The sequence below is a fragment of the Dunckerocampus dactyliophorus genome, chromosome 4 (genome assembly GCF_027744805.1).
Source record: "Dunckerocampus dactyliophorus isolate RoL2022-P2 chromosome 4, RoL_Ddac_1.1, whole genome shotgun sequence".
Classification (NCBI taxonomy): Eukaryota; Metazoa; Chordata; class Actinopteri; order Syngnathiformes; family Syngnathidae; genus Dunckerocampus; species Dunckerocampus dactyliophorus.
This window is the reverse complement of record NC_072822.1, coordinates 29,094,177-29,113,684: the sequence shown is the minus strand read 5'-3', so window position 1 is coordinate 29,113,684 and position 19,508 is coordinate 29,094,177. Positions and strand designations below refer to the sequence as shown.

Genomic DNA, 19,508 nt, shown 5'->3' with positions numbered 1-19,508 from the left:
GTGCTGAGAAGGAAAGGGAGGAGTCGCAGGACCCGGCACGCTGAGATCAAGTGTGTGAAGGTGTGAATCGGCCTGTTTTATATGGTGGCCATGCACTTGAAAGAAGGGGTGATAAATTTGGCAAATAAGCTGGAGTGAAGGCCGCTAGAGCTGTTGGGTTTTTGTCCTGGCTGAAAGAAGTTAGGAATTTCACAAAGGGAGGTTAGTGGAATATATGGTTTTCATGTGGTCCGCGAGCACATGGGCGGGCAAATGGCTCGCTGCATAAATGAGGATGCATCACCTCATTGATTTCATCTTCCTTGATGTCTCCAGCAACCCTGAAAATCAGACTTTATATTATTTTTAACCCCACTGCCAACTTTAAACTGTTTTGCGTCTTTAAAATACCCACTGACATGTGTTGTTTCTTTAAAAAAAATCCCAACAAAATACACTACTCTGTTTACGTGCAATAAAACAAATTATTGTTGTTATAAATGTCAGATCCAACACATGTCAACCAGGGGTGTCCAGTTAAGCATGAAAACTCCAATGCAGGTCAAATTATGCGAAGTAATTTAATATATTTAAGAAAAAAGCATTTCAGCTTTGTGTTAGAGGTGACAAAAGCAAATCATCCTTTAGTGTGACATCTAACATTAAACAAAAAATAATAGTAATAATATAAATTCATAAATCATGCTGTTTTGTGCTTGAATACGGCCTATTATTAGTTCAAAAATAAGCAAATGTACATATTTTTTGCCTAAATGAAGTATTTTCAAGCATATGCATTCAAAGACCTTGTGATGATATGTAGTATTCTACACTGGTCACTAGGTGTCAGTAATGTTATTGGTGAGACACACAAGCACCACACTTGATCGCCAAAACAGCAGGCTTTTATTGCACATTAATCCCTAACATGTAACCCACACCAGGATAAAACTCAACTGTGCTGCAATTAAAGGCAGCACAGATACATAAGATTAAATTGCATTAGTATTTTTGACGCGTTGAAATTTTCAGATTAATCACAGGCATTAACGCGTTATTTTTGACAGCCCTAAAACAAACACTTTGCTGCGGTACACAAAGTACACATGTACACACATGTACACACATGTACACACAGTCACATGTATGTTCTTATCTTTCACATCGATGACGTTGAAGTAGTGTGTGAACTTACATCCTGAAAAGCAGACTTTTAACTCCACGCACCGCCCCGGCTCACCATTGTTGCAGCAGCTTCTCTTGTGTGATGTTCTTGATGCGACGTTCATGAACGAGTTGAGTCTTTGGAACGTCTCTTTCAAGTGAACCATGAGAACTGATTCCCAGTTGTGTATACATACGTAAGTACGGCTTGTTCTTATATAGTACAGTCGTCCCTCGCCGCTTTGCGGTTCAAACCTCGCTCAAGTCGTTTTTTCAAAAATGAATGAATAAATGATCGCTGTTTCGTGGTTGGCTATGGCCTATTTTTATTCGGGGTGTCAGGAGACACCCAACTTATTAGACGAGACGATGCAAAAGAATGAGTCCACGAGAATGAGATGAGAGTTTAACATTAATTTTAAGAAAGTACAATGAAAAAGCATGACCAGAAGCTTTTTTACATTTAACTGAGTCAGGAAACAATGCAGGTGCATTATGAAACATTTATTGTAAAATTTAACCTAAAGCGATATTATTGTATGGATTGTTTTATACCAGTTGCACCTAAAGGGATATTGTATGCATTTTTTAGACCAAATAAACCACTAATGTTATGGTAATGTATAATAATAATAATAGATAATAATATATCATAATAATGTAATATCTCCTTTAATATGTCATCGTTCACTCTGTAAAGTTATGGAGTTTCCGTTGATGACGTGTATTTTCTCACAGGAAATTCATACTGTCTATAAAACGTTTGCAGCATTTCTTGATAAGGCTGGCGTTTCAACTGCATTTCTTTTGTGATGTATTAAATATCCACTCTGTGAACGCTTACCATTTTCGTCTAGGTGCTGAAACCAATGCACAGAGTGAACTCTCTTCTTGCCTGTTTGACTAGGAAAACAGACACACATGTTTATTAATCAGCGGTGCATGGCACGGTGCACGGCACGGTGCACGGCACGGTGCATGGCACGGCTCCAGTCTTTCTACTGAATGACTCAGCATCATGACGCGTCCTCCGTTGCGCGTTGCGGTTGACTCTGTAGTATTGGAAGTGTAACAAACTTGAGTGCAGATCAGAGCAGTGAACCAACCGAGCCATACCTACCTGCCTTTAGGTGATAAGTGGGCCCAAGCAGGGTTGTAACCTTTATTTTACAATTCTTGAATGGTCTGTCAAGGTCATACTCACAGGCTGCAAAAGACCATACTTGTTATATGTAAAGGTGCAGTAAGAATTAATATTCTGCAGGTGAAAGATGGCCTATATGTCACATCTTAACCTCCCCTGTGTGGTGCTAATCAGTAAAAGAAATGAATTCTAACCCCAGAATGGCGTGGCTGTATGATGCCCCATTGTGTTGTATTGAGTGGCTGCCCTGGCAGCAAATTTAAACCTCACACCTTTTAAATGCTAATCCATCCCAGGGCTTTTAGAAGTCCTCAGTTCCCCAATCAAAAGACTTGATACCATATGTCCCCCTACCCTAGTGAACAACCCCCACCCAGTGTCCTTCTGCTTACCTTTAAGTACATGAACCCTGCAGCTTTCCATGAAACCCCCACCCTCCTCTCTCTCCTGTCTCAGAGAGGCTTACGCTTGGTTTATGTCTTTGTGTCGTCACCGCACTGTCCCCTCCCACGCCACCCTGAACCTTTTCTAAGATGAATTTGTGTAATTCTCCTTCGAAACACTAGAGGTGGTGTTTTCTAGTGACACGCTGAACTAATCATGTACACGCAGCAAACATGCGCTGAAAGCCCGTCAGCCCTTACAAACGCAAGGTTAGATATTTTTGGAAGTAAGTCGCCTTGACGCAGAAGCATAAACCAACATTTAGCTTTCCAAATTTCAATTTCAGTTGATTCATTTTAATTGGAATCACAGGAAGTGTTTTGAAATTTATTGCAATTCAGAGGAATTCCTTACAGTCAAGTAAGAGGAGCAATGTGTCACTTTTATCAAAAGTTTTGACTTAAATACTAAAAATACTTTACAAACATTGAATATTAAACACAAATTCCCTTCCATTTGGACTAATTTGCAATATTTTTTCATTTGAAAATGAACAAAGGACACAAAAAAGTCAATAATCATTTATTGCAGTTCTTAATTTACAGGGTAACATTGTTGGATCTAATTGTTATGAGTTTATAATATTCTGGTAAAATAAGTATTTTTCCATTAAACGTGTCATTTGAACATTATAATTAATCAAAATAAATGATCTGTTTCATAGAAGCTGATTTTCTTTGTAATTGTCAATTAAAAACATTTGCTATGATCAAAATAGAATGTGTATGTGAGGTTCATAGGACAGTAATCTCTCATTTATCGTGGTTAATTGGTTCCGGACCTGACAGTGGTAAGCACATTTTCGCTGTGTACTAGGATTCCTTATTTATAAATGGAATATTTTTGTAGTTACAGCATAAAAAACCTGTTTACAACCTTCTAAATAGGTTTTTCAACATTATTAGAGCCCTCAAGACATAAAATAACACCCTTATAGTCACCTTTACACTCCTATTACCCAATATAGTAGACATAATAAGAGAAAATAAGACATAAATAAGACATGTGCTTGTATGACACGAGCCCTCTAGACATGAAATACCACTTTTATTGTCACCTTTAGATAAAATGAGACACACAAGACACATTTTTTATGTGTGTCACTGTCGCTTGTTGTGAGATCATTCAAAGCTGCAATAAAAGCCTGTTGTTCCGGCCATCAAGTCTGGTGCTTGTGTGTCTCACTCAACATACAGTAACATTACTGACACCTAGTGACCAGAATACTACATCATCACAACGTCTTTGAATGTGTCTTCTGAATGCCTTATACACAGTATGTATTTTACTTGATTTAGTCATTTATTTAGCCCACAAAAATACGTAAAATTTGCTAAAATATGCATATTTTATGACCAGTAAGAGACCGTGTTCAAACACAAAACGTCATGATTTATTTATGAATATATTTAGGAAAAAACATGCCAGAGTGAAGCTGCAAAATTCAAGGCACAAAGTGGGGAGGGATTATTGTACACCAAAATGATTTTTTCATGGTATTGAATTGGAATTTGGTAGACATTCTCAATTTATTTGGGAATTTTACACAAGCCTTTTAGCTTGTTGCTCATGCATGTGCTCCTGGTGTGCAACCATTTCAAACTAAAATATCCAGTTCATTTGGGTGATAGTTGGAGAAACAGTGCATCGTGTTGTTTGACCAGTCCAACGACTGATGATAGTCACACATATCAGGTTTCCCCTGCCTTACTTTCACGGCCATACTTGCACTAGGCCAATCGTATCGCGCCCCGGCCCGCTTAACACCAAGCTTGGCTTGTATGAGTACACTGTTTCGTGCCCGGGCACGTTTCTCCTTGGCACGATTCCATGCACACACGCGAGCGCATGAAATGCCATCCCTCCTTGCAAATTCTTCCTGATAACTGGCACAAAATGACTCAAAACAGGACTGAAATTAGTCCAAAAGTCAAAGCTGCAGCTCACACACTACTACATTTGTGTGCGTCATTTAATTAATGCAATTGATCCTCCTAAAATTAAAGGCATCCGGCACCTTCCACAGTTTAAATAAGACTGGAAATATTCCACAGAGAAATTGCAGCTGTATTGTAGCATTGCATGGGCATCGAGGGCGGTGCCTCTGGATTGGCAAACTGGGGTGGTGGTCTCCCTTTTAAGAAAAGGGACTGGAGGGATCACACTCCTCAGCCTTCCTGGTGAGGTCTTATCAGAGGTCCTGGACAGGAGGATCCAGATTCAGGTGGATCAGTGTGGTTTTTGTCTTGGTTGTAGAACTGGGGACAAACTCTACACTCTCTGCAGAGTCCTTGAGGGTGTGTGGGAGTTTGCCCAACCAGTATACATGCATTTGATGGACTTGGAGAAGGCATTCGACCGTGTTCCTCCAGGAATCCTGTGGGGAGTACTCGGGGAGTATGGGGTACCGGACCACCTAATTCGGGCCTAATTGTGTCAGAGCTTGGTCTGCATTGCCAGCAATAAGTCAGACTCATTTTCAGTTAGGGTTGGGGTGCACCAGGACTGTCCTTTGTCACCTATTCTTTTCAGTGCTTTTATGAACAGAATTTCTAGGCGCACCCAGGGTGTTGAGGGCTTCCGTTTTGGTGGCTGCAGGATTGGGTCTCTGCTTTTTGCAGATGGTATGGTCCTGCTGGCTTCATATGGCACATATGGCATATCTCACCGGATAGGTTTGCAGCCCAGTGTGAAGCGAGAGGGATGAGAAGCAGCACCTCCAAGCCCGAGTACATGGTCCCTGGCCAGGTCGGGGATGAGATCCTGCCCCGAGTGTCTTGTTCGTGAGTGAGGGAAGGGTAGATTACGAGATCGACAGGCAGATTGGTGCAGCGTATGAAGTGATGCAGGCTCTGCATCGGTCCGTTGTGGTGGAGAGGGAGCCGAGCCGAAAGGCAAACCTCCCAATTTACTGGTCGAGCTATGTTCATACCCCCACCTACGGTCATGAGCCACAGATAGTTACCAAAAGGAGCATTGAGAGGAGCCAGATGAGGTGGCTCTGGCATCTAGTAATGATACCTCCCTGGGGAGGTCTTCAGGGCATGTGTGACTGATAGCAGTCCTCGAGGAAGACCCAGGACACGTTGGAGAGTTTGTCTGTCAGCTGAACTGGGAACACCTCTGGATCCGCCGGAAGTAGCCGGCGAGAGGGAAGTCTGGGTTTCCCTGCTGTCCCCCCCACGACCCGACCTCGGACAAGTGGAAGAAGGAAAAAAAATGGAAGAATGTGTAAAAAATGTCAATGTAATGAGAAAATATACGACTAATAATATGCAATGTCACATGTAACACAAAACTGAGGCTATGTAGAACTTCTTAGGATTGGTTTGAGCCTGTTAACCAAATAAAAAATGTCATAATAGCCACCACATCCTTTGATTGTTTGCAGTTTGCTGCCCTCGCTAGAAGTTTGGACACCCCTGTTGTAAAGTAATGCTCTGCAGAAAAAAAGGATACTCATTAAACAGGCATGTCTGCCGCAGTTATTGGCTTTCCCCTGTGTCCCCTGGGGGGGGTAAAGGCCCCACCCGTGTGGAGAGCAATTGCACAAGAGGCCTGCCTTCATGTGATGTCCATGTTCATCTATCAGCCCAGCAAGCCAGCACATGCTATACATGCAGTCATGGAAAGAATGATTAGACCACCCTTGCTTCTTCAGTTTCTTGTTCATTTTAATGCCTGATACAACTAAAGGTACCTTTGTTTGGACAAATATAACAAGGACAACAAAAATAGCTCATAAGAGTTACGTGTATTGGCAGTACAATGCTATAGCTATTCATAAGAACTCTGGTTATTATCAAGAAAACCATGGAAGTTGCTAAATATCAGCTCTTGAATTCAACCCTTATGAGCTCTATTTGTTATCATCATTATATTTGTCCAAACAAATGTACCTTTAGTTGTACCAGGCATTAAAATGGATCAATAAACTGAAGAAACAAGGGTGCTCTAATCATGTTTTCCATGACTGTACGTATAAACTATGTGAAGTAATTGTGTGAGAAAAGGACTGATACATTTTTGAGGCTCATCTCTGTACTTTTTGGCAAATTCCAGCCTGGCCTTCCTATTCTTGTTGCTCATGAGTGGTTTGCATCTCCTGTTGTCGCCATTGTACTTTTGTTCATGAAGTCTTCTAGAAGACTAGATAGTAGATACCTTCACTCCTGCCCTCTGCTGTTTGTTGCTGATGTCACCAACAGTTGTTTTAGGCTTTTTCTTTACAGCTCTCACAATGTTTCTGTCATCAACTGCTGATGTTTTCCTTGGTCTTCCTGTTCCATGTTTGTTCCTTAGTACACCAGTGGTTTCTTACCTCTTCAGGACATTCCAGAAGGTTGTAGTGGTTATGACCAATGTTTGTGCTATGCTCCTGATTGATTTTCCATCTACTCTCAGATTCACAATTGCTTTTTGTTTTCAACCCATAGACAGCTCTCTGCTTTTGTTTGTTTGTTTTCACCTTTTAAATGCAGCCTACACAGGAAAAACCTATCGTACCCAATCTGAAAGTGAGCGTAGACATTCAGTGCCATTTATTGCTCATCTTTTGATGTCAAATCCAAATGTTTTCAGTGTACAGAAAAAATCAAGAAATTGACCTCAGTGTTCCAATACCTGTGGAGGAGAATGTGCAGTCAATAGCAATCTGGTTTCTGGAGTCTACGTGTTTTAATCCGACCTTCAAAAAGTCAAACACATCTGATTAAGGTGTTAAATAGTTGGTTCCAACCGAATTCATGCAATCATTTTATTATTTTTGTATTGCATGTGACCACAGAGAGCCTGCTGCCTGCTCAGCAGAGCTCTGGAACAAAATATACATAAGCTTGATGTACTTTTACCAAATCCAATTTCACAAACTCCCACTAGATTAGCCAGCGCCTCGCTAGCACTTAAGCCCCAACCATCCCCATGATTGCAATTGAAAACTGCACCCTATTATTATGATTTACTGATATTTTCATAGCAAATATTTAGTGCCAAGAAGTGACTTCATGTGTTTTTTTATGTGTTTCCATTTGTCCAGATGATCCAGCTGAGCAGCGTACCTGCCTCATCTGTGGAGATCGAGCCACAGGCCTGCACTATGGCATCATCTCTTGCGAGGGCTGTAAGGGCTTCTTCAAGCGCAGCATCTGCAACAAGCGCGTGTACCGATGCAGCAGGGACAAGAACTGCGAGATGTCACGCAAGCAGCGCAATCGCTGCCAGTACTGCCGCCTGCTCAAGTGCCTCCAAATGGGGATGAACCGCAAAGGTAAAGTCTAACGCAGCAGGATTTGTGGAATGTGTGTTGTAATGTTGCCTGCAGCTGACTGGCCCTGCAAAGGAGAGTTTTCCTTAGTCTTACACTGCCCCCCTATGGCCAAGTGAGTCGCACCTGTCAAGCCTGATTTGTGGGATAATGCTGCATTTCATTTGTTTTTGCCTCGACTCATGAAACTGATGGCTTAACTCCCATTTTTAACAAAATATCTTGCAAGAAGTTTTATGAATATAGCGGAGAGACAAACCCTGTCGGCCTGCCAGCTAAAACAGGAAAGACTAAAAACCAGGAGAAATCCCACATGGCAATACTTTATCTGAAACTAGGATTGATGATAGTATTGAGGTAGAGCTAAATTACTTCGTATCACTTTGCTATTAATTATGAAGATAGCTTGGTCATAAATTAACATCACAGTGATTGGAAACTATTTGAACCCATAAGAACACTTTAAGTGTGTTAAAATGGGTCCCGTACTGCTTTGTCGCTGTCTTGAACACCATGAAATCACATGACAGTAATCCCTTGCCACTTTGCACTTCAAATTTGGCGGCTTCACTCTATCAGGTTTTTTTCACAAACGTATGAATTAATAAATCATTCTGTTTCATGGTTGAGTGCGGCGTATTATTAGTCAAAACATATGCATATTTAAGCAAGTTTTACGTGTTCTTTGCCTAAATTAAGCATGAAAGTGGCTAAATGAAGTACTACAAATATAATGCATTCAAGATGTGGTCATGTCCATTGCCTCCAAACCCTCCCGCTAGCTTGACGTTCTCTGATTTTGGATCAGCAATGGCAATAAAAGTGATACTCTCTTCAATTGCCATTGTTCACTCGCAACTCCAATCCAGATTTAATCCCTAAATATGGTTCACACACTGATTAAACACCTCTAACCTACTCACCACTAATGAATGGTAATGGGAGATGATCCATGAACACATACAGATTGGGAGTCACGGTGTAGAACTTTCATTTTTGCTCTCATAGTGACTATGATGCGTTCAAGGACCACTGAACAAAGTGCGAAATCTCAACGCTTGATGAAAAAACATCGTCAGTGAAGCATTTCAACATTCATTGTGTATTTCACTTCAGCGTCAGCATTCACGTGCACGTGAAATTGCTTCATCCTTTTTAACAGGGGGGTCCAAACTACTGACAAATGAAAGGAGGCAAGGGCCACCATGCTAACAGGTTATATAGCCTATACTGTATTTCAAGATAAACTGCATCTCAGCTTTGTGATATAGGTGAAAAAGCATTTTATTAATTTTATGATGAACTTCACTCTTGGCTCCTTTTTCTCCCATTTTTGCTGTTTTTTTTTTGTTTGTTTGTTTTTTTACATTTTCCAAATATTGCGCTTTATTTCTTGTAAATTTTCTTTCTGTAACATTATGAATTTATTCTTATAATAGATTGACTTCATTGTCATAATATTCAAACTTTTTTCCCAACCTAATTTTCTAAAAAATTCAAATTGATTTTGTCTTGTTTGTTTCTCATGAGTTGCTTACTACAACTTTTAAAAAGGAAAGATTTTTGCTCAAATATTTCAACTCTGTGCTACTAAAATGATATAATTTCTCCTCATAATATTATGAGTTTATTCTTGTAAATAGTGCCTTTTTTCTTGTTAGAATGCGGCTTTTATATTTTGACTTTATTCTCCTAAAATTGCAGTTGTTTTTTCTTATTATTGTTTGACCTTTCCCAACTATTTCAACTTTCTACATTGTAAATTTTCTTGTCAGAATTATGACTTTATTCCCATAATATTTAGACTTTATTCTCATAAGATTATAACTTTTTCCAAAACCTAATTTTCTAAAAATTGCAACTTTATTTGTTGTTTTGGTTGTTTTTCACAATATTACGACTTCAACCCCCCCCCCCCCCCCCCACCCCCCCCATCTATCGGTCTCATATTTAAACTTTATGCAACTAAAATGATATCATTTTTCCTCCCAATATTACATTATTGTCTTCATTTTTTTTCTTTTTCAACTTTTTTCTCTTCATGTTTTCTACATTATTCTTGTAAAATGACTGCGGATTTGTCCATTTTTACTATTGTTTTTTTGTTTGTTACACTGCGTTTTAAGGATGTGCTGCAGGACAATGGAAAAGCAGCGGGCTGCAAATGGGCCCCAGGCCACACTTTGGACACCCCTGAGTTATTAAATTAGATTGAGCGCCACGATCCTCCGTGTCTCTCATCAATATGTCTCCCACGCTTACGAGACACATCTCAAGTGTCATATGTACACGACTCACCACTAAAGAATGATTACGTAAACGTGTAACGGTTGCTTTACCTGTACCACGCAGCAATCAGAGAGGACGGCATGCCAGGGGGGAGGAACAAAAGCATCGGACCTGTTCAGGTAAGTCATGTGACAGTCAAATATGTATTCTCCTGTAAACAAACACTCAAGTCAGGCTTCCAGTGTTTGATTGAAGAGGTTGAGTGTATAAATATAAAACCTTGAGAGAAATGTGATTGGAGAATGCTGCTCCAATCAGGATGAGGCTGGTGAAGTATACTTACTATAGTAAGCTTTGACCTTGACTCGTCACTATACATTAGTCCTCTCCATTCACGGCGGCTTTGTTTTGACTCTGGCGAGCGAGCAAATGGTCTGGAAGGAGAATGCAAGGCATGAGGCTAAGTAGCTCGGGAAACACAACAGAGATGTGCTTTAATTCATTCCAACTCAATTCACTCACGAAAAGAGAAAAACTGACACGCTGGTTCATTCAAAGGCTGCATCATTTGTTCCATTATGACGGGGAATGAATTGCCATTTCAATCTCAGCAATGAAATGGAAGTTAATTCACCCTGGAGGCAACATGCCATATTCATTTCTTAAATTTCTTCTGTCACTTTTAATGGCTGGGATACGCATTGCAAAACACATGTGTTGTTTCTTCCACGTGCTGTCCTTTTCATTGTGCAACGGCGTCCTTGCGCCGCAACATCTGAGTGAATAGCACTCAATTAAAGGAATACTTTTGGTGACGAGGACATGCGGTGTTTTTAGATCACGGAGGAGGAGATTGAGCGCATCATGTCAGGCCAGGAGTTCAAAGAGGACGCTCCGGAGCACACGTGGGGCAACAATGGCGACAGCGACCACAGCTCTCCTAGCAACGGCGCCTCGGAGGGCAACCAGCCGTCACCTGTCTCCACGCTGTCGTCCAAGTGAGTCACTCGCCTCATCCACTCGATTATATCACCGCCTCTCGGCCCTTTGCGGAGATAATGAGCCGTCCCTGACCGTCTAATACCTCATTCATCTGGGCCAGAGTCCGCTTAAAGTATTCATGGCATCAAGAATGCCTGCGTTTGTGGCGCTGCCGTCGTCTTGATGACATCAAACAAAAAGAACTCGCTGCGCTATCTGCTCTTCTCGCAGTGGAGACGATGGCATTGTCTATCAGTGCTGGGCAAGGACAAGTAACGTCTAGGCATTTGCACTGGCATATTTACTTCAGATTTGATATAAATAGCGTTATCTCCTCAGCTGCAGCCGATAGCTAATCAGAGGAATAGTTGTCTCATCGAACGAAATCCGAGACAAAATGAAGTAAATAACAAAATGCCAACGCAACAGGGGCCCCGGCATGCAAGTACACACTTCTGTACATTCTGTTCATATCATAAAACCCTTCTACGGGGCGTCCCTCAAATCTGCACATACAGGACATACCCTCTAATTTAATTCATTAAAAGTAAATAAATAATTACTTTGAATATTTAAAATAAGTCTAAATGTAAAAAAACATTAAAATAAAATAAATTAAAAAAGAAGAGGATATGTATTTAGATTCTGTATACTACAGTATATACACAAATATACCTTTTACAATTGTATAATACGTGCACTTTCTCGGACCGCACGGTGGATAAGTGGTTCACATGTTGGCCACCCAGTCAGGAGATTTGGAAGACCTGGGTTTGAATCTCCGTTGATCATCTCTGTGTGGAGTTTGCATGTTCTCCCCGTGCACGTGTGGGTTTTCTCCGGGTACTCCGGTTTCCTCCCACATTCCAAAAACATGCATGTTAGCTTAATTGGTGACTCTAAATTGTCCATAGGTATGAATGTGAGTGTGAATGGTTGTTTGTCTATATGTGCCCTGCCATTGGCTGGCGACCAGTCCAGGGTGTACCCCGCCTCTCGGCCAAAGTCAGCTGGGATAGGCTCCAGCATACCCCCGCGACCCTAATTAGTATAAGCGGCATACAAAATAGATGGATGGAAAATCGACCACAGCTTGTCGTAAACACTAAGGATGGGGGGAATCAGACCAATACTAAAGAAAATTGGATCAAAAATCTGTCAGACAGAAGCCTCTCGGAGACAGAGAAGGCAGTATTAACCAAGGGTCTCAACTTCTCAGTGACTCCTAAAACGATACCCACAGTAGACTATATCACAGCAGCTGAATCGGCCATCAGGAACAATAACCTTTCTAGAACAGAGGCAGGGGACCTTCGTCTGAGAATATCGGCCCTTCTCAGTAGTGCCAAACCACCACCGTCCAATATCACGTTAGGTGAGAGGAAAGCATTAGCGGCTCTGCAGAAAGATGAGAGCATCACCATCTTACCAGCTGATAAGGGCAGATGCACAGTGGTTCTCAACACATTGGACTACGAAGAAAAAATAACAAGTCTAATTAGTGATGCCAGCACATATGAGCAACTTAAAAGGGACCCATCCAGCAGGTATAAGAAAGAAATCATACACTGTCTCCAAAAGTTAGAGAAGGAAGAACTAATTGACAGACAGATGTATCATAGGTTATACCCTGGGGAGGCTACACCATGTATCTATGGCCTTCCAAAAATCCACAAGGAAGGGTTTCCCCTCAGACCCATTGTCTGTAGCATTGACTCTACCACGTACAATGTAGCGAAATATGTAAAAACAGTCTTATCCCCATTGGTAGGCAACACTGATCATCATATAGAGAACACAAAAGGGTTTGTGGCGAGCATCAAAGACCTCAGATTGGAGCCAGAGGAAACTTTGGTGTCTTATGATGTGACTTCACTTTTCACATCTGTCCCCACCTCAGCAGCAGTCTCGGTGGTGAGGAAGAGACTGCTCGAGGACTCAACTCTGCATCGGAGAACAAAACTTAGTGCTGACCACATCTGCCAATTACTGGAAATTTGCCTTAACACCACATATTTTCAGTTTAGAGGGAAATTCTACAGACAAATTCATGGTTGTGCTATGGGCTCACCAGTCTCACCCATAGTGGCGAATCTGTACATGGAAGAGATGGAGAAACAGGCTCTCACATCCTTCTCAGGGACAAAACCAAGGCACTGGTTTAGATACGTGGATGACACCTTTGTCATAATCAAAAAACAAGAAATTCAGTCTTTCACAGATCACATCAATGCGGTGGACACCAATATCAAATTTACTCGCGAGGACACTAAAGAAAACCAACTAGCCTTCTTAGACTGCAAGGTAATTATAGGAAAGGACAGACAGCTACTTACAGAGGTCTTTAGAAAGGCCACACACACTGACCAATACCTGCTTTTTGAATCAAACCATCCACTACAACATAAACTAGGGGTTATTAGGACCCTCCAACATAGAGCGGAACAAATACCAACTAGTGCTGAGGGAAAGAAAAAGGAGACACAACATGTCCAGAGAGCGCTCTCAACCTGTGGGTACCCACGGTGGGCTTTTAACAAATGTCAAAAGAAGAGAGTAGGGAAAGAAACCCAAAAGCCCACAGAAGCTAAAAGGAGAGGAGTGGTAGTCCCTTATGTAGCGGGGGTCTCCGAAAAACTCCAGAGGATCTTATGGCAACACAAAATTCCTACCTATTTCAAACCAGTAAATACCCTGAGACAAAAATTAGTGCATCCTAAAGACAAGGCTCCAAACCAGAAACAGAGCAATGTGGTCTATTCCATCCACTGTAAAGATGAGGAATGCAAAGAGCACTACATTGGGGAAACTAAGCAAATGCTCCAAAAAAGGCTTTATCAACATCGCAGGGACAATGCTAGTGGTCCTCAATCAGCAGTACATCTACACCTGAAAGCTACCAATCACTCTTTTCAGGACAGCGAGGTAAAGATTTTGGCCAAAGAAAACAGATGGTTTGAAAGAGGAGTAAAGGAAGCTATTTTTGTCAAACAACAGAACCCATCATTGAATCGGAATGGTGGTTTGAGGTTCAATTTGGACCCTGTGTTCAGCAGGTTACTGAGACCAAAACCCACAGCTCTTAGTCTTGCAAATGAGGTGAAGGCAGGGCCGAGCCAGAACAATAGATGCTAACAAGCCAGTATCAGAGTCGTTCATACCCAATTCAGGGAGCGACACTTCCCTTTTATCGTAGGTGTGAATAACAGGATAGGATTATACCACTGTAAAGATGAGGAATGCAGGCTTAGTGTAACGAACCAATAGGAGGAGGGTGTTGGCACACCAATTCCGCCCACTCTTACTGTATTTAAGGCCTAAGCTACCAGCACTTATTAGTTTGCTGACGAAGCTCTTCGGATGAGGAGCGAAACGTCCGACACCTTCTACACAGAAGTACAGATGACGTCTCAAGAAGCCTTTTCCTAGATGGATGGATGCGCTTTTGCCTACGTGCCCAGACACCCTTAAAATCTATCATTAGTTCAAGAAATATTGAAATGCAGTATATTGAAAATATTTCTATGTGAACATATATTTAAATAAAAAAAGTGTGTGTGAGTATATATACTGTATATATATATACATACAGTATATATATATATATATATATATATATATATATATATATATATATATATATATATAAATATAATAATTAAACAATTATTTGAATATATTTTAAATATTTCAAAATAAAAAAAGATATTAAAATGAATTTACAGGAAAAACATATTTATTTAGTTTAAATAAAAACTTGGATACCCTTCAAGAATAATGGCGACTCTTCCAGCATTTGGCAGCACTGAATCCAAAAGATACAAATTTCTTCAGTGGAACATTCATTGACTTAACTTGACCTTTGAACTTGTCTGCTTCCAGTCGCTCCATGGAAATGAACGGCTACACGGCAGCCCTCAGGGACCAGTACATCAACACCTCCATGTCCACACATTACCAGCTCCTGCCACACCTCTTCAGTTACGCCGCCCAATCTGGCCTGCTGGCCCCCCAGCCCCGCAGCCTTTACCCACAGTCCCATCCGCTCGTGCTGCAGCTGGTGGCTGCAGAAGATCTGGCCCCCCTGGCCACACCGATGCTCATAGAAGATGGGTAAGTCCATCAATGGAAACGTATTGACAAACACATGTTTGCATTTGTGTTGCTATGGTAACTGCTTATATCAACATACTGTACAGTAGGCTATACGTTCACGTAACCGCAAGAACATCAGCTAACAGCTCAACCAAAACAATTTTAGGAAAATAGAAGACTAAATTAAAACTTCAAGCACTTAAATGACCAAAAAGGACCAAAATGCAAAGGCAGATAGTATATACAGTAGTCATGTTACATCAGGGTTGCTAGGTACACACAGTGTATAGTCTTTTCACAAAATAGCTAAAATGCTAACACGCCAACAGTTGGCAAGCCAGTGCCCAGCAAGATAGCACTAAGTACTGAAAGAGATTAGGCATATCTATAACGATTTCACATCATTACTGAACTTATGCACCATTTTCCAATGAGTCAAAAGGCTAAAATGTGAACATGCTAACAGTTGGCATTCAGCATCAGAGGCTGCTATTGCTCTGCCAGGAGACCTACAGCAAATAAGAACACACGTTTGACGCAAAACAACAGTGTCTCCATTCCACGTGTTCCTAATACTGCCTCTACCTTGTGGTCTCTCTGCACGTGTCAGCTACAAGGTAACACAGGTGGAGCTGTTTGCCCTGCTGTGTCGTCTGGCAGACGAGCTGCTGTTCCGCCAGATCTCGTGGATCAAGAAGTTGCCTTTCTTCTGTGAACTCTCCATTGAGGACTACACCTGCCTGCTCAGCTCCACCTGGCAGGAGCTCATCCTGCTCTCCTGCCTCACCATCTACAGTGCCCAGATCTTTGGCGACTTGGCTGATGTCACCGCCAAGTACACACCATCCGATGACGAGCTGCAGGGGTGAGCGGCTGCAGAACACGTGCAGGAACTTATTGTGATCGTACAATAATCCCTCGCCACTTTGCGCTTTGAATTTTGTGGCTTCACACTATCACGGGTTTTCAAAAATCTATAAATTAATAAACCATGCTGTTTTGTGGTTGAATGCGGCCCATTATTAGTCAAAAAATATGCATATTAAAGTATGTCCACATGAAGCATTTTCAAGCATAAAAATGGCTAAATGAAGTAAAATACAAACATAAGGCATTTAGAAGTTACACTCAAATACTTTTTGATGATAGGTAGCATCCTACACTGGTCACTAAGTGTCAGTTGTGACGTCAAGTAAGACACACAAGCACCAGATGTGATCGCCACAAAAACAGGCCTTTATTGCAGGTTTGATTAGCAGGCACAATAATCCCTAACGCGGGCTTCTGTTACGGCTGTAGCCATAAGCTCTGAACTCTGAACCCCCGACATCACTTCCTGTCCACACACAAGCACAAATGTTGATTTATGTCTTATTTATGTCTTGTTTTCTCTTATTATGTCTATATTGGGCAATAAATGTGACCATGGGGGTGTTATTTCATGTCGAGAGGGCTCTAATGATGTTAAAAAGCATATTTAGAAGGTGGTAAACAGGATTTCTATGCTCTAAGTACAAAAATATTCTTGAGGAAATTCACAACTCACTGATTAACCGCCATAAACGAGGGATTGATTACGCTACATTGTGAAAACCTCATTCCCCAACACCTTTAGCTCACCGGCTAGCGTTGCTCGACTTAAGTCTCAAGCGTTTAGTGATGTTTTAGTGATGATTGTAAAACAGAATAGATTTGGAAGTAAATATATGACTTAATGCTTCATGAAAGCTTGATCCACTGCCCCCAAATGACATGTTTTACGACACCTGTTATTAGATATCTCTGAAATAACATTAGATTTCAGATTTTCGGATAATGGCCAGCTAATATTTTACAGAGAATGAAGGTAGACAGCCAGACGTTCCGGTCTGTTAGCTCTGTATCTTAAAATGCTTGATAATGTCCCCTATCATTGGAGGGGAGCGCAAGAGTAGAACTGGACGGAGGCCAGTGAAGCGGTCCATGAACAGGAGGACTCTGCAATGCAGAGCTGTGGCTAGCACCGTTCATCCGGCACGTGATGTTATTATCTGGTTATTGGTAGGAAAGGATGTGTGGGGGGTTGCATGTGTGTAAATCAGGCTGGAATTATCTAACCTTGTGACACAATTCCGCGTAATATACGGCGCAGGTTTGACGCCTCGGTTAGTTTGGATTTCTGGAGTTTTAGGAGTGAATGTGTGATTTATAGTGGCGGCTCCTATTTCAGGGAAGTGAACTAGACAGAAACAATAATGTTTGCAGTGTGGTAGATGAAGTGGCTCTTCAGCAGGATGATTAATAAGACGCTTCAGGAACAGGGAAGCTACCTTCCCCATCAGAACCGAAGGGGACACGTCTGTGGCCATGACGTAAAACTCAAAGCTTTATGGGTTTATGTCATACAGTAAGTATTAGTAGTAATGTGTGACATCATCTCATGTTTGAACCAGGGGTGCCGAACGGTGGCCTCGTGGTTAGCATGTTGGCCACACAGACCTGGGTTCGAATCTCCGCTGGGCATCTGTGTGTGGAGTTTGCATGTTCGTGTGCCCGTGCGTGTGGGTACTCCGGTTTCCTCCCACATTCCAAAAACATGCATGTTAGGTTAATTGGAGACTCTAAATTGTCCATAGGTATGAATGTGAGTGTGAATGCTTGTTTGTCTATATGTGCCCTGCCATTGGCTGGCGAACAGTCCAGGATGTACCCCGTCTGTCACCCGAAGTCAGCTGGAGTAGGCTCCACATACCCTAATGAGGATAAGCGGCACAGAAAATGGATGGATGGATGGATGGATGGATGGAACAAGGCCTGACACTGGACTGTCTGTGTGTGCTTGCTCAGTTTTAGTGAGGACGGCATGGAGGTGATGGAGAGACTGATATATCTGTTTCGCAAGTTCCATCAGTTGAAGATTAGCAATGAAGAGTACGCCTGCATGAAAGCCATCAACTTCCTAAACCAAGGTACCCAGGAAAACTCTATGATCGCTCTATATATTTTTACCACGCCATAAATTTAATTGCGGTGTTATGTTTTTGCACTTGTGCAGATATCAGAGGACTGTCAAACATCTCTCAGCTTGAGCAGCTGAACAAGCGCTACTGGTATGTGTGCCAGGATTATACTGAGTATAAGTACCCACACCAGCCCAAACGCTTCCCTGAGATCATGATGTGTCTGCCAGAGATTCGCTGTATAGCAGGTAAGGCTAGTATGTTTCAATTAATGAACACTTTTCCCCCCCCATCAATTCATGTGAACAAATGCAACACTGTACAGTGAAGCCTGGGTTAATGTTGAACATTTCTGCCAAAATTTTGCTTTTGTTTGCGTACATTTTCCAGTTAGCGTACAATATGGTGCGCGTGTTGTCGTTATATTAATACACTGTGTGAGTCCAACTGTGTTCTTTATGTACTTTTATCCCAAAATGTCCTTGTTAGCAGCTTGCTAATCCATGGCAACAGGAAGCGAAAGTCAGCTCTGTCGCCCGTCTATGATGTCATCAGCGGTTGACTCTGTAGTTCTTTGCTAACTAACACAGTTACGCCACAAATCTCAAAAATGTTAACACAAAACACCTTTTTGTCGTTTTACAATTCTAGTTTCACATGCATAAAACAATGCTAAAAATGCATATAAATGATGAATGAAAGGGATAAACGTGATTGTTGCCAAAGACACGATGTGGCAGTGAGATCAACACGGACACCACCTTAGTTATTTCTTGAATTCAATACTTTCTTATCTTCTATAGCAAAATGGTGGCACTTGCAACTTTCCTTGGCTCCATTTTGGCTTATTTTGCAGCCCTGATCAAAAGAAAAGCAGAGACTCGAGGTGAGAAACACTACTCGAATTAAAAAAATAACTGCAAACTGGCAAAACATGAAGGTGGTGTCCTTGTTGAACTCGCTGCCACATCGTGTCTTTGTCAACCATCACATCTTCAGTGACGGCAAAAGTAACCTTAAATGTTCATCTATCCCTTTCATACATCATTTGTATGCATTTCAAATTGTTTTATGCATTTACAACTATAATTGTAAAATATAAAAAAAAAATGTTTTGAAGAAATGAATTGGATTAAAATTTTTTTTATGGAAAAAATGTATTTAGTTAGAGTACGTTTCGGTTAGAGTCGGACCTTGTGAAATGGATTCATGATGCTAACCAAGGTTCCATTATGAATTGTGCCTGTTATCATTAATGACCTGCGGGGAG

The 19,508-nt window shown here is 41.4% G+C and overlaps 1 protein-coding gene and 1 long non-coding RNA gene across 4 annotated transcripts in view; one reads left to right on the top strand and one right to left on the bottom strand.

The window, feature by feature from the left end:
• LOC129179399 (nuclear receptor subfamily 6 group A member 1-A) overlaps positions 1-19,508 on the top strand; it is a 146,259-nt gene that overhangs the window by 118,782 nt on the left and 7,969 nt on the right. For 2 of the 3 annotated variants that reach the window (XM_054772601.1, XM_054772603.1), the window contains 7 exons: positions 7,767-7,997; positions 10,347-10,402; positions 11,061-11,221; positions 15,087-15,317; positions 15,910-16,164; positions 18,126-18,247; positions 18,334-18,486. In XM_054772601.1, coding sequence (XP_054628576.1) covers positions 7,767-7,997; positions 10,347-10,402; positions 11,061-11,221; positions 15,087-15,317; positions 15,910-16,164; positions 18,126-18,247; positions 18,334-18,486 — 1,209 coding nt within the window. The remainder of the gene's footprint in view (positions 1-7,766; positions 7,998-10,346; positions 10,403-11,060; positions 11,222-15,086; positions 15,318-15,909; positions 16,165-18,125; positions 18,248-18,333; positions 18,487-19,508) is intronic. The other variant, XM_054772602.1, reaches the window with a different exon arrangement.
• The window catches only part of LOC129179401 (uncharacterized), a 35,172-nt gene continuing 25,650 nt past the window's right edge, over positions 9,987-19,508 (bottom strand). The window contains exon 4 of the long non-coding RNA XR_008569959.1: positions 9,987-10,657. This is a non-coding gene — a long non-coding RNA (uncharacterized LOC129179401). The remainder of the gene's footprint in view (positions 10,658-19,508) is intronic.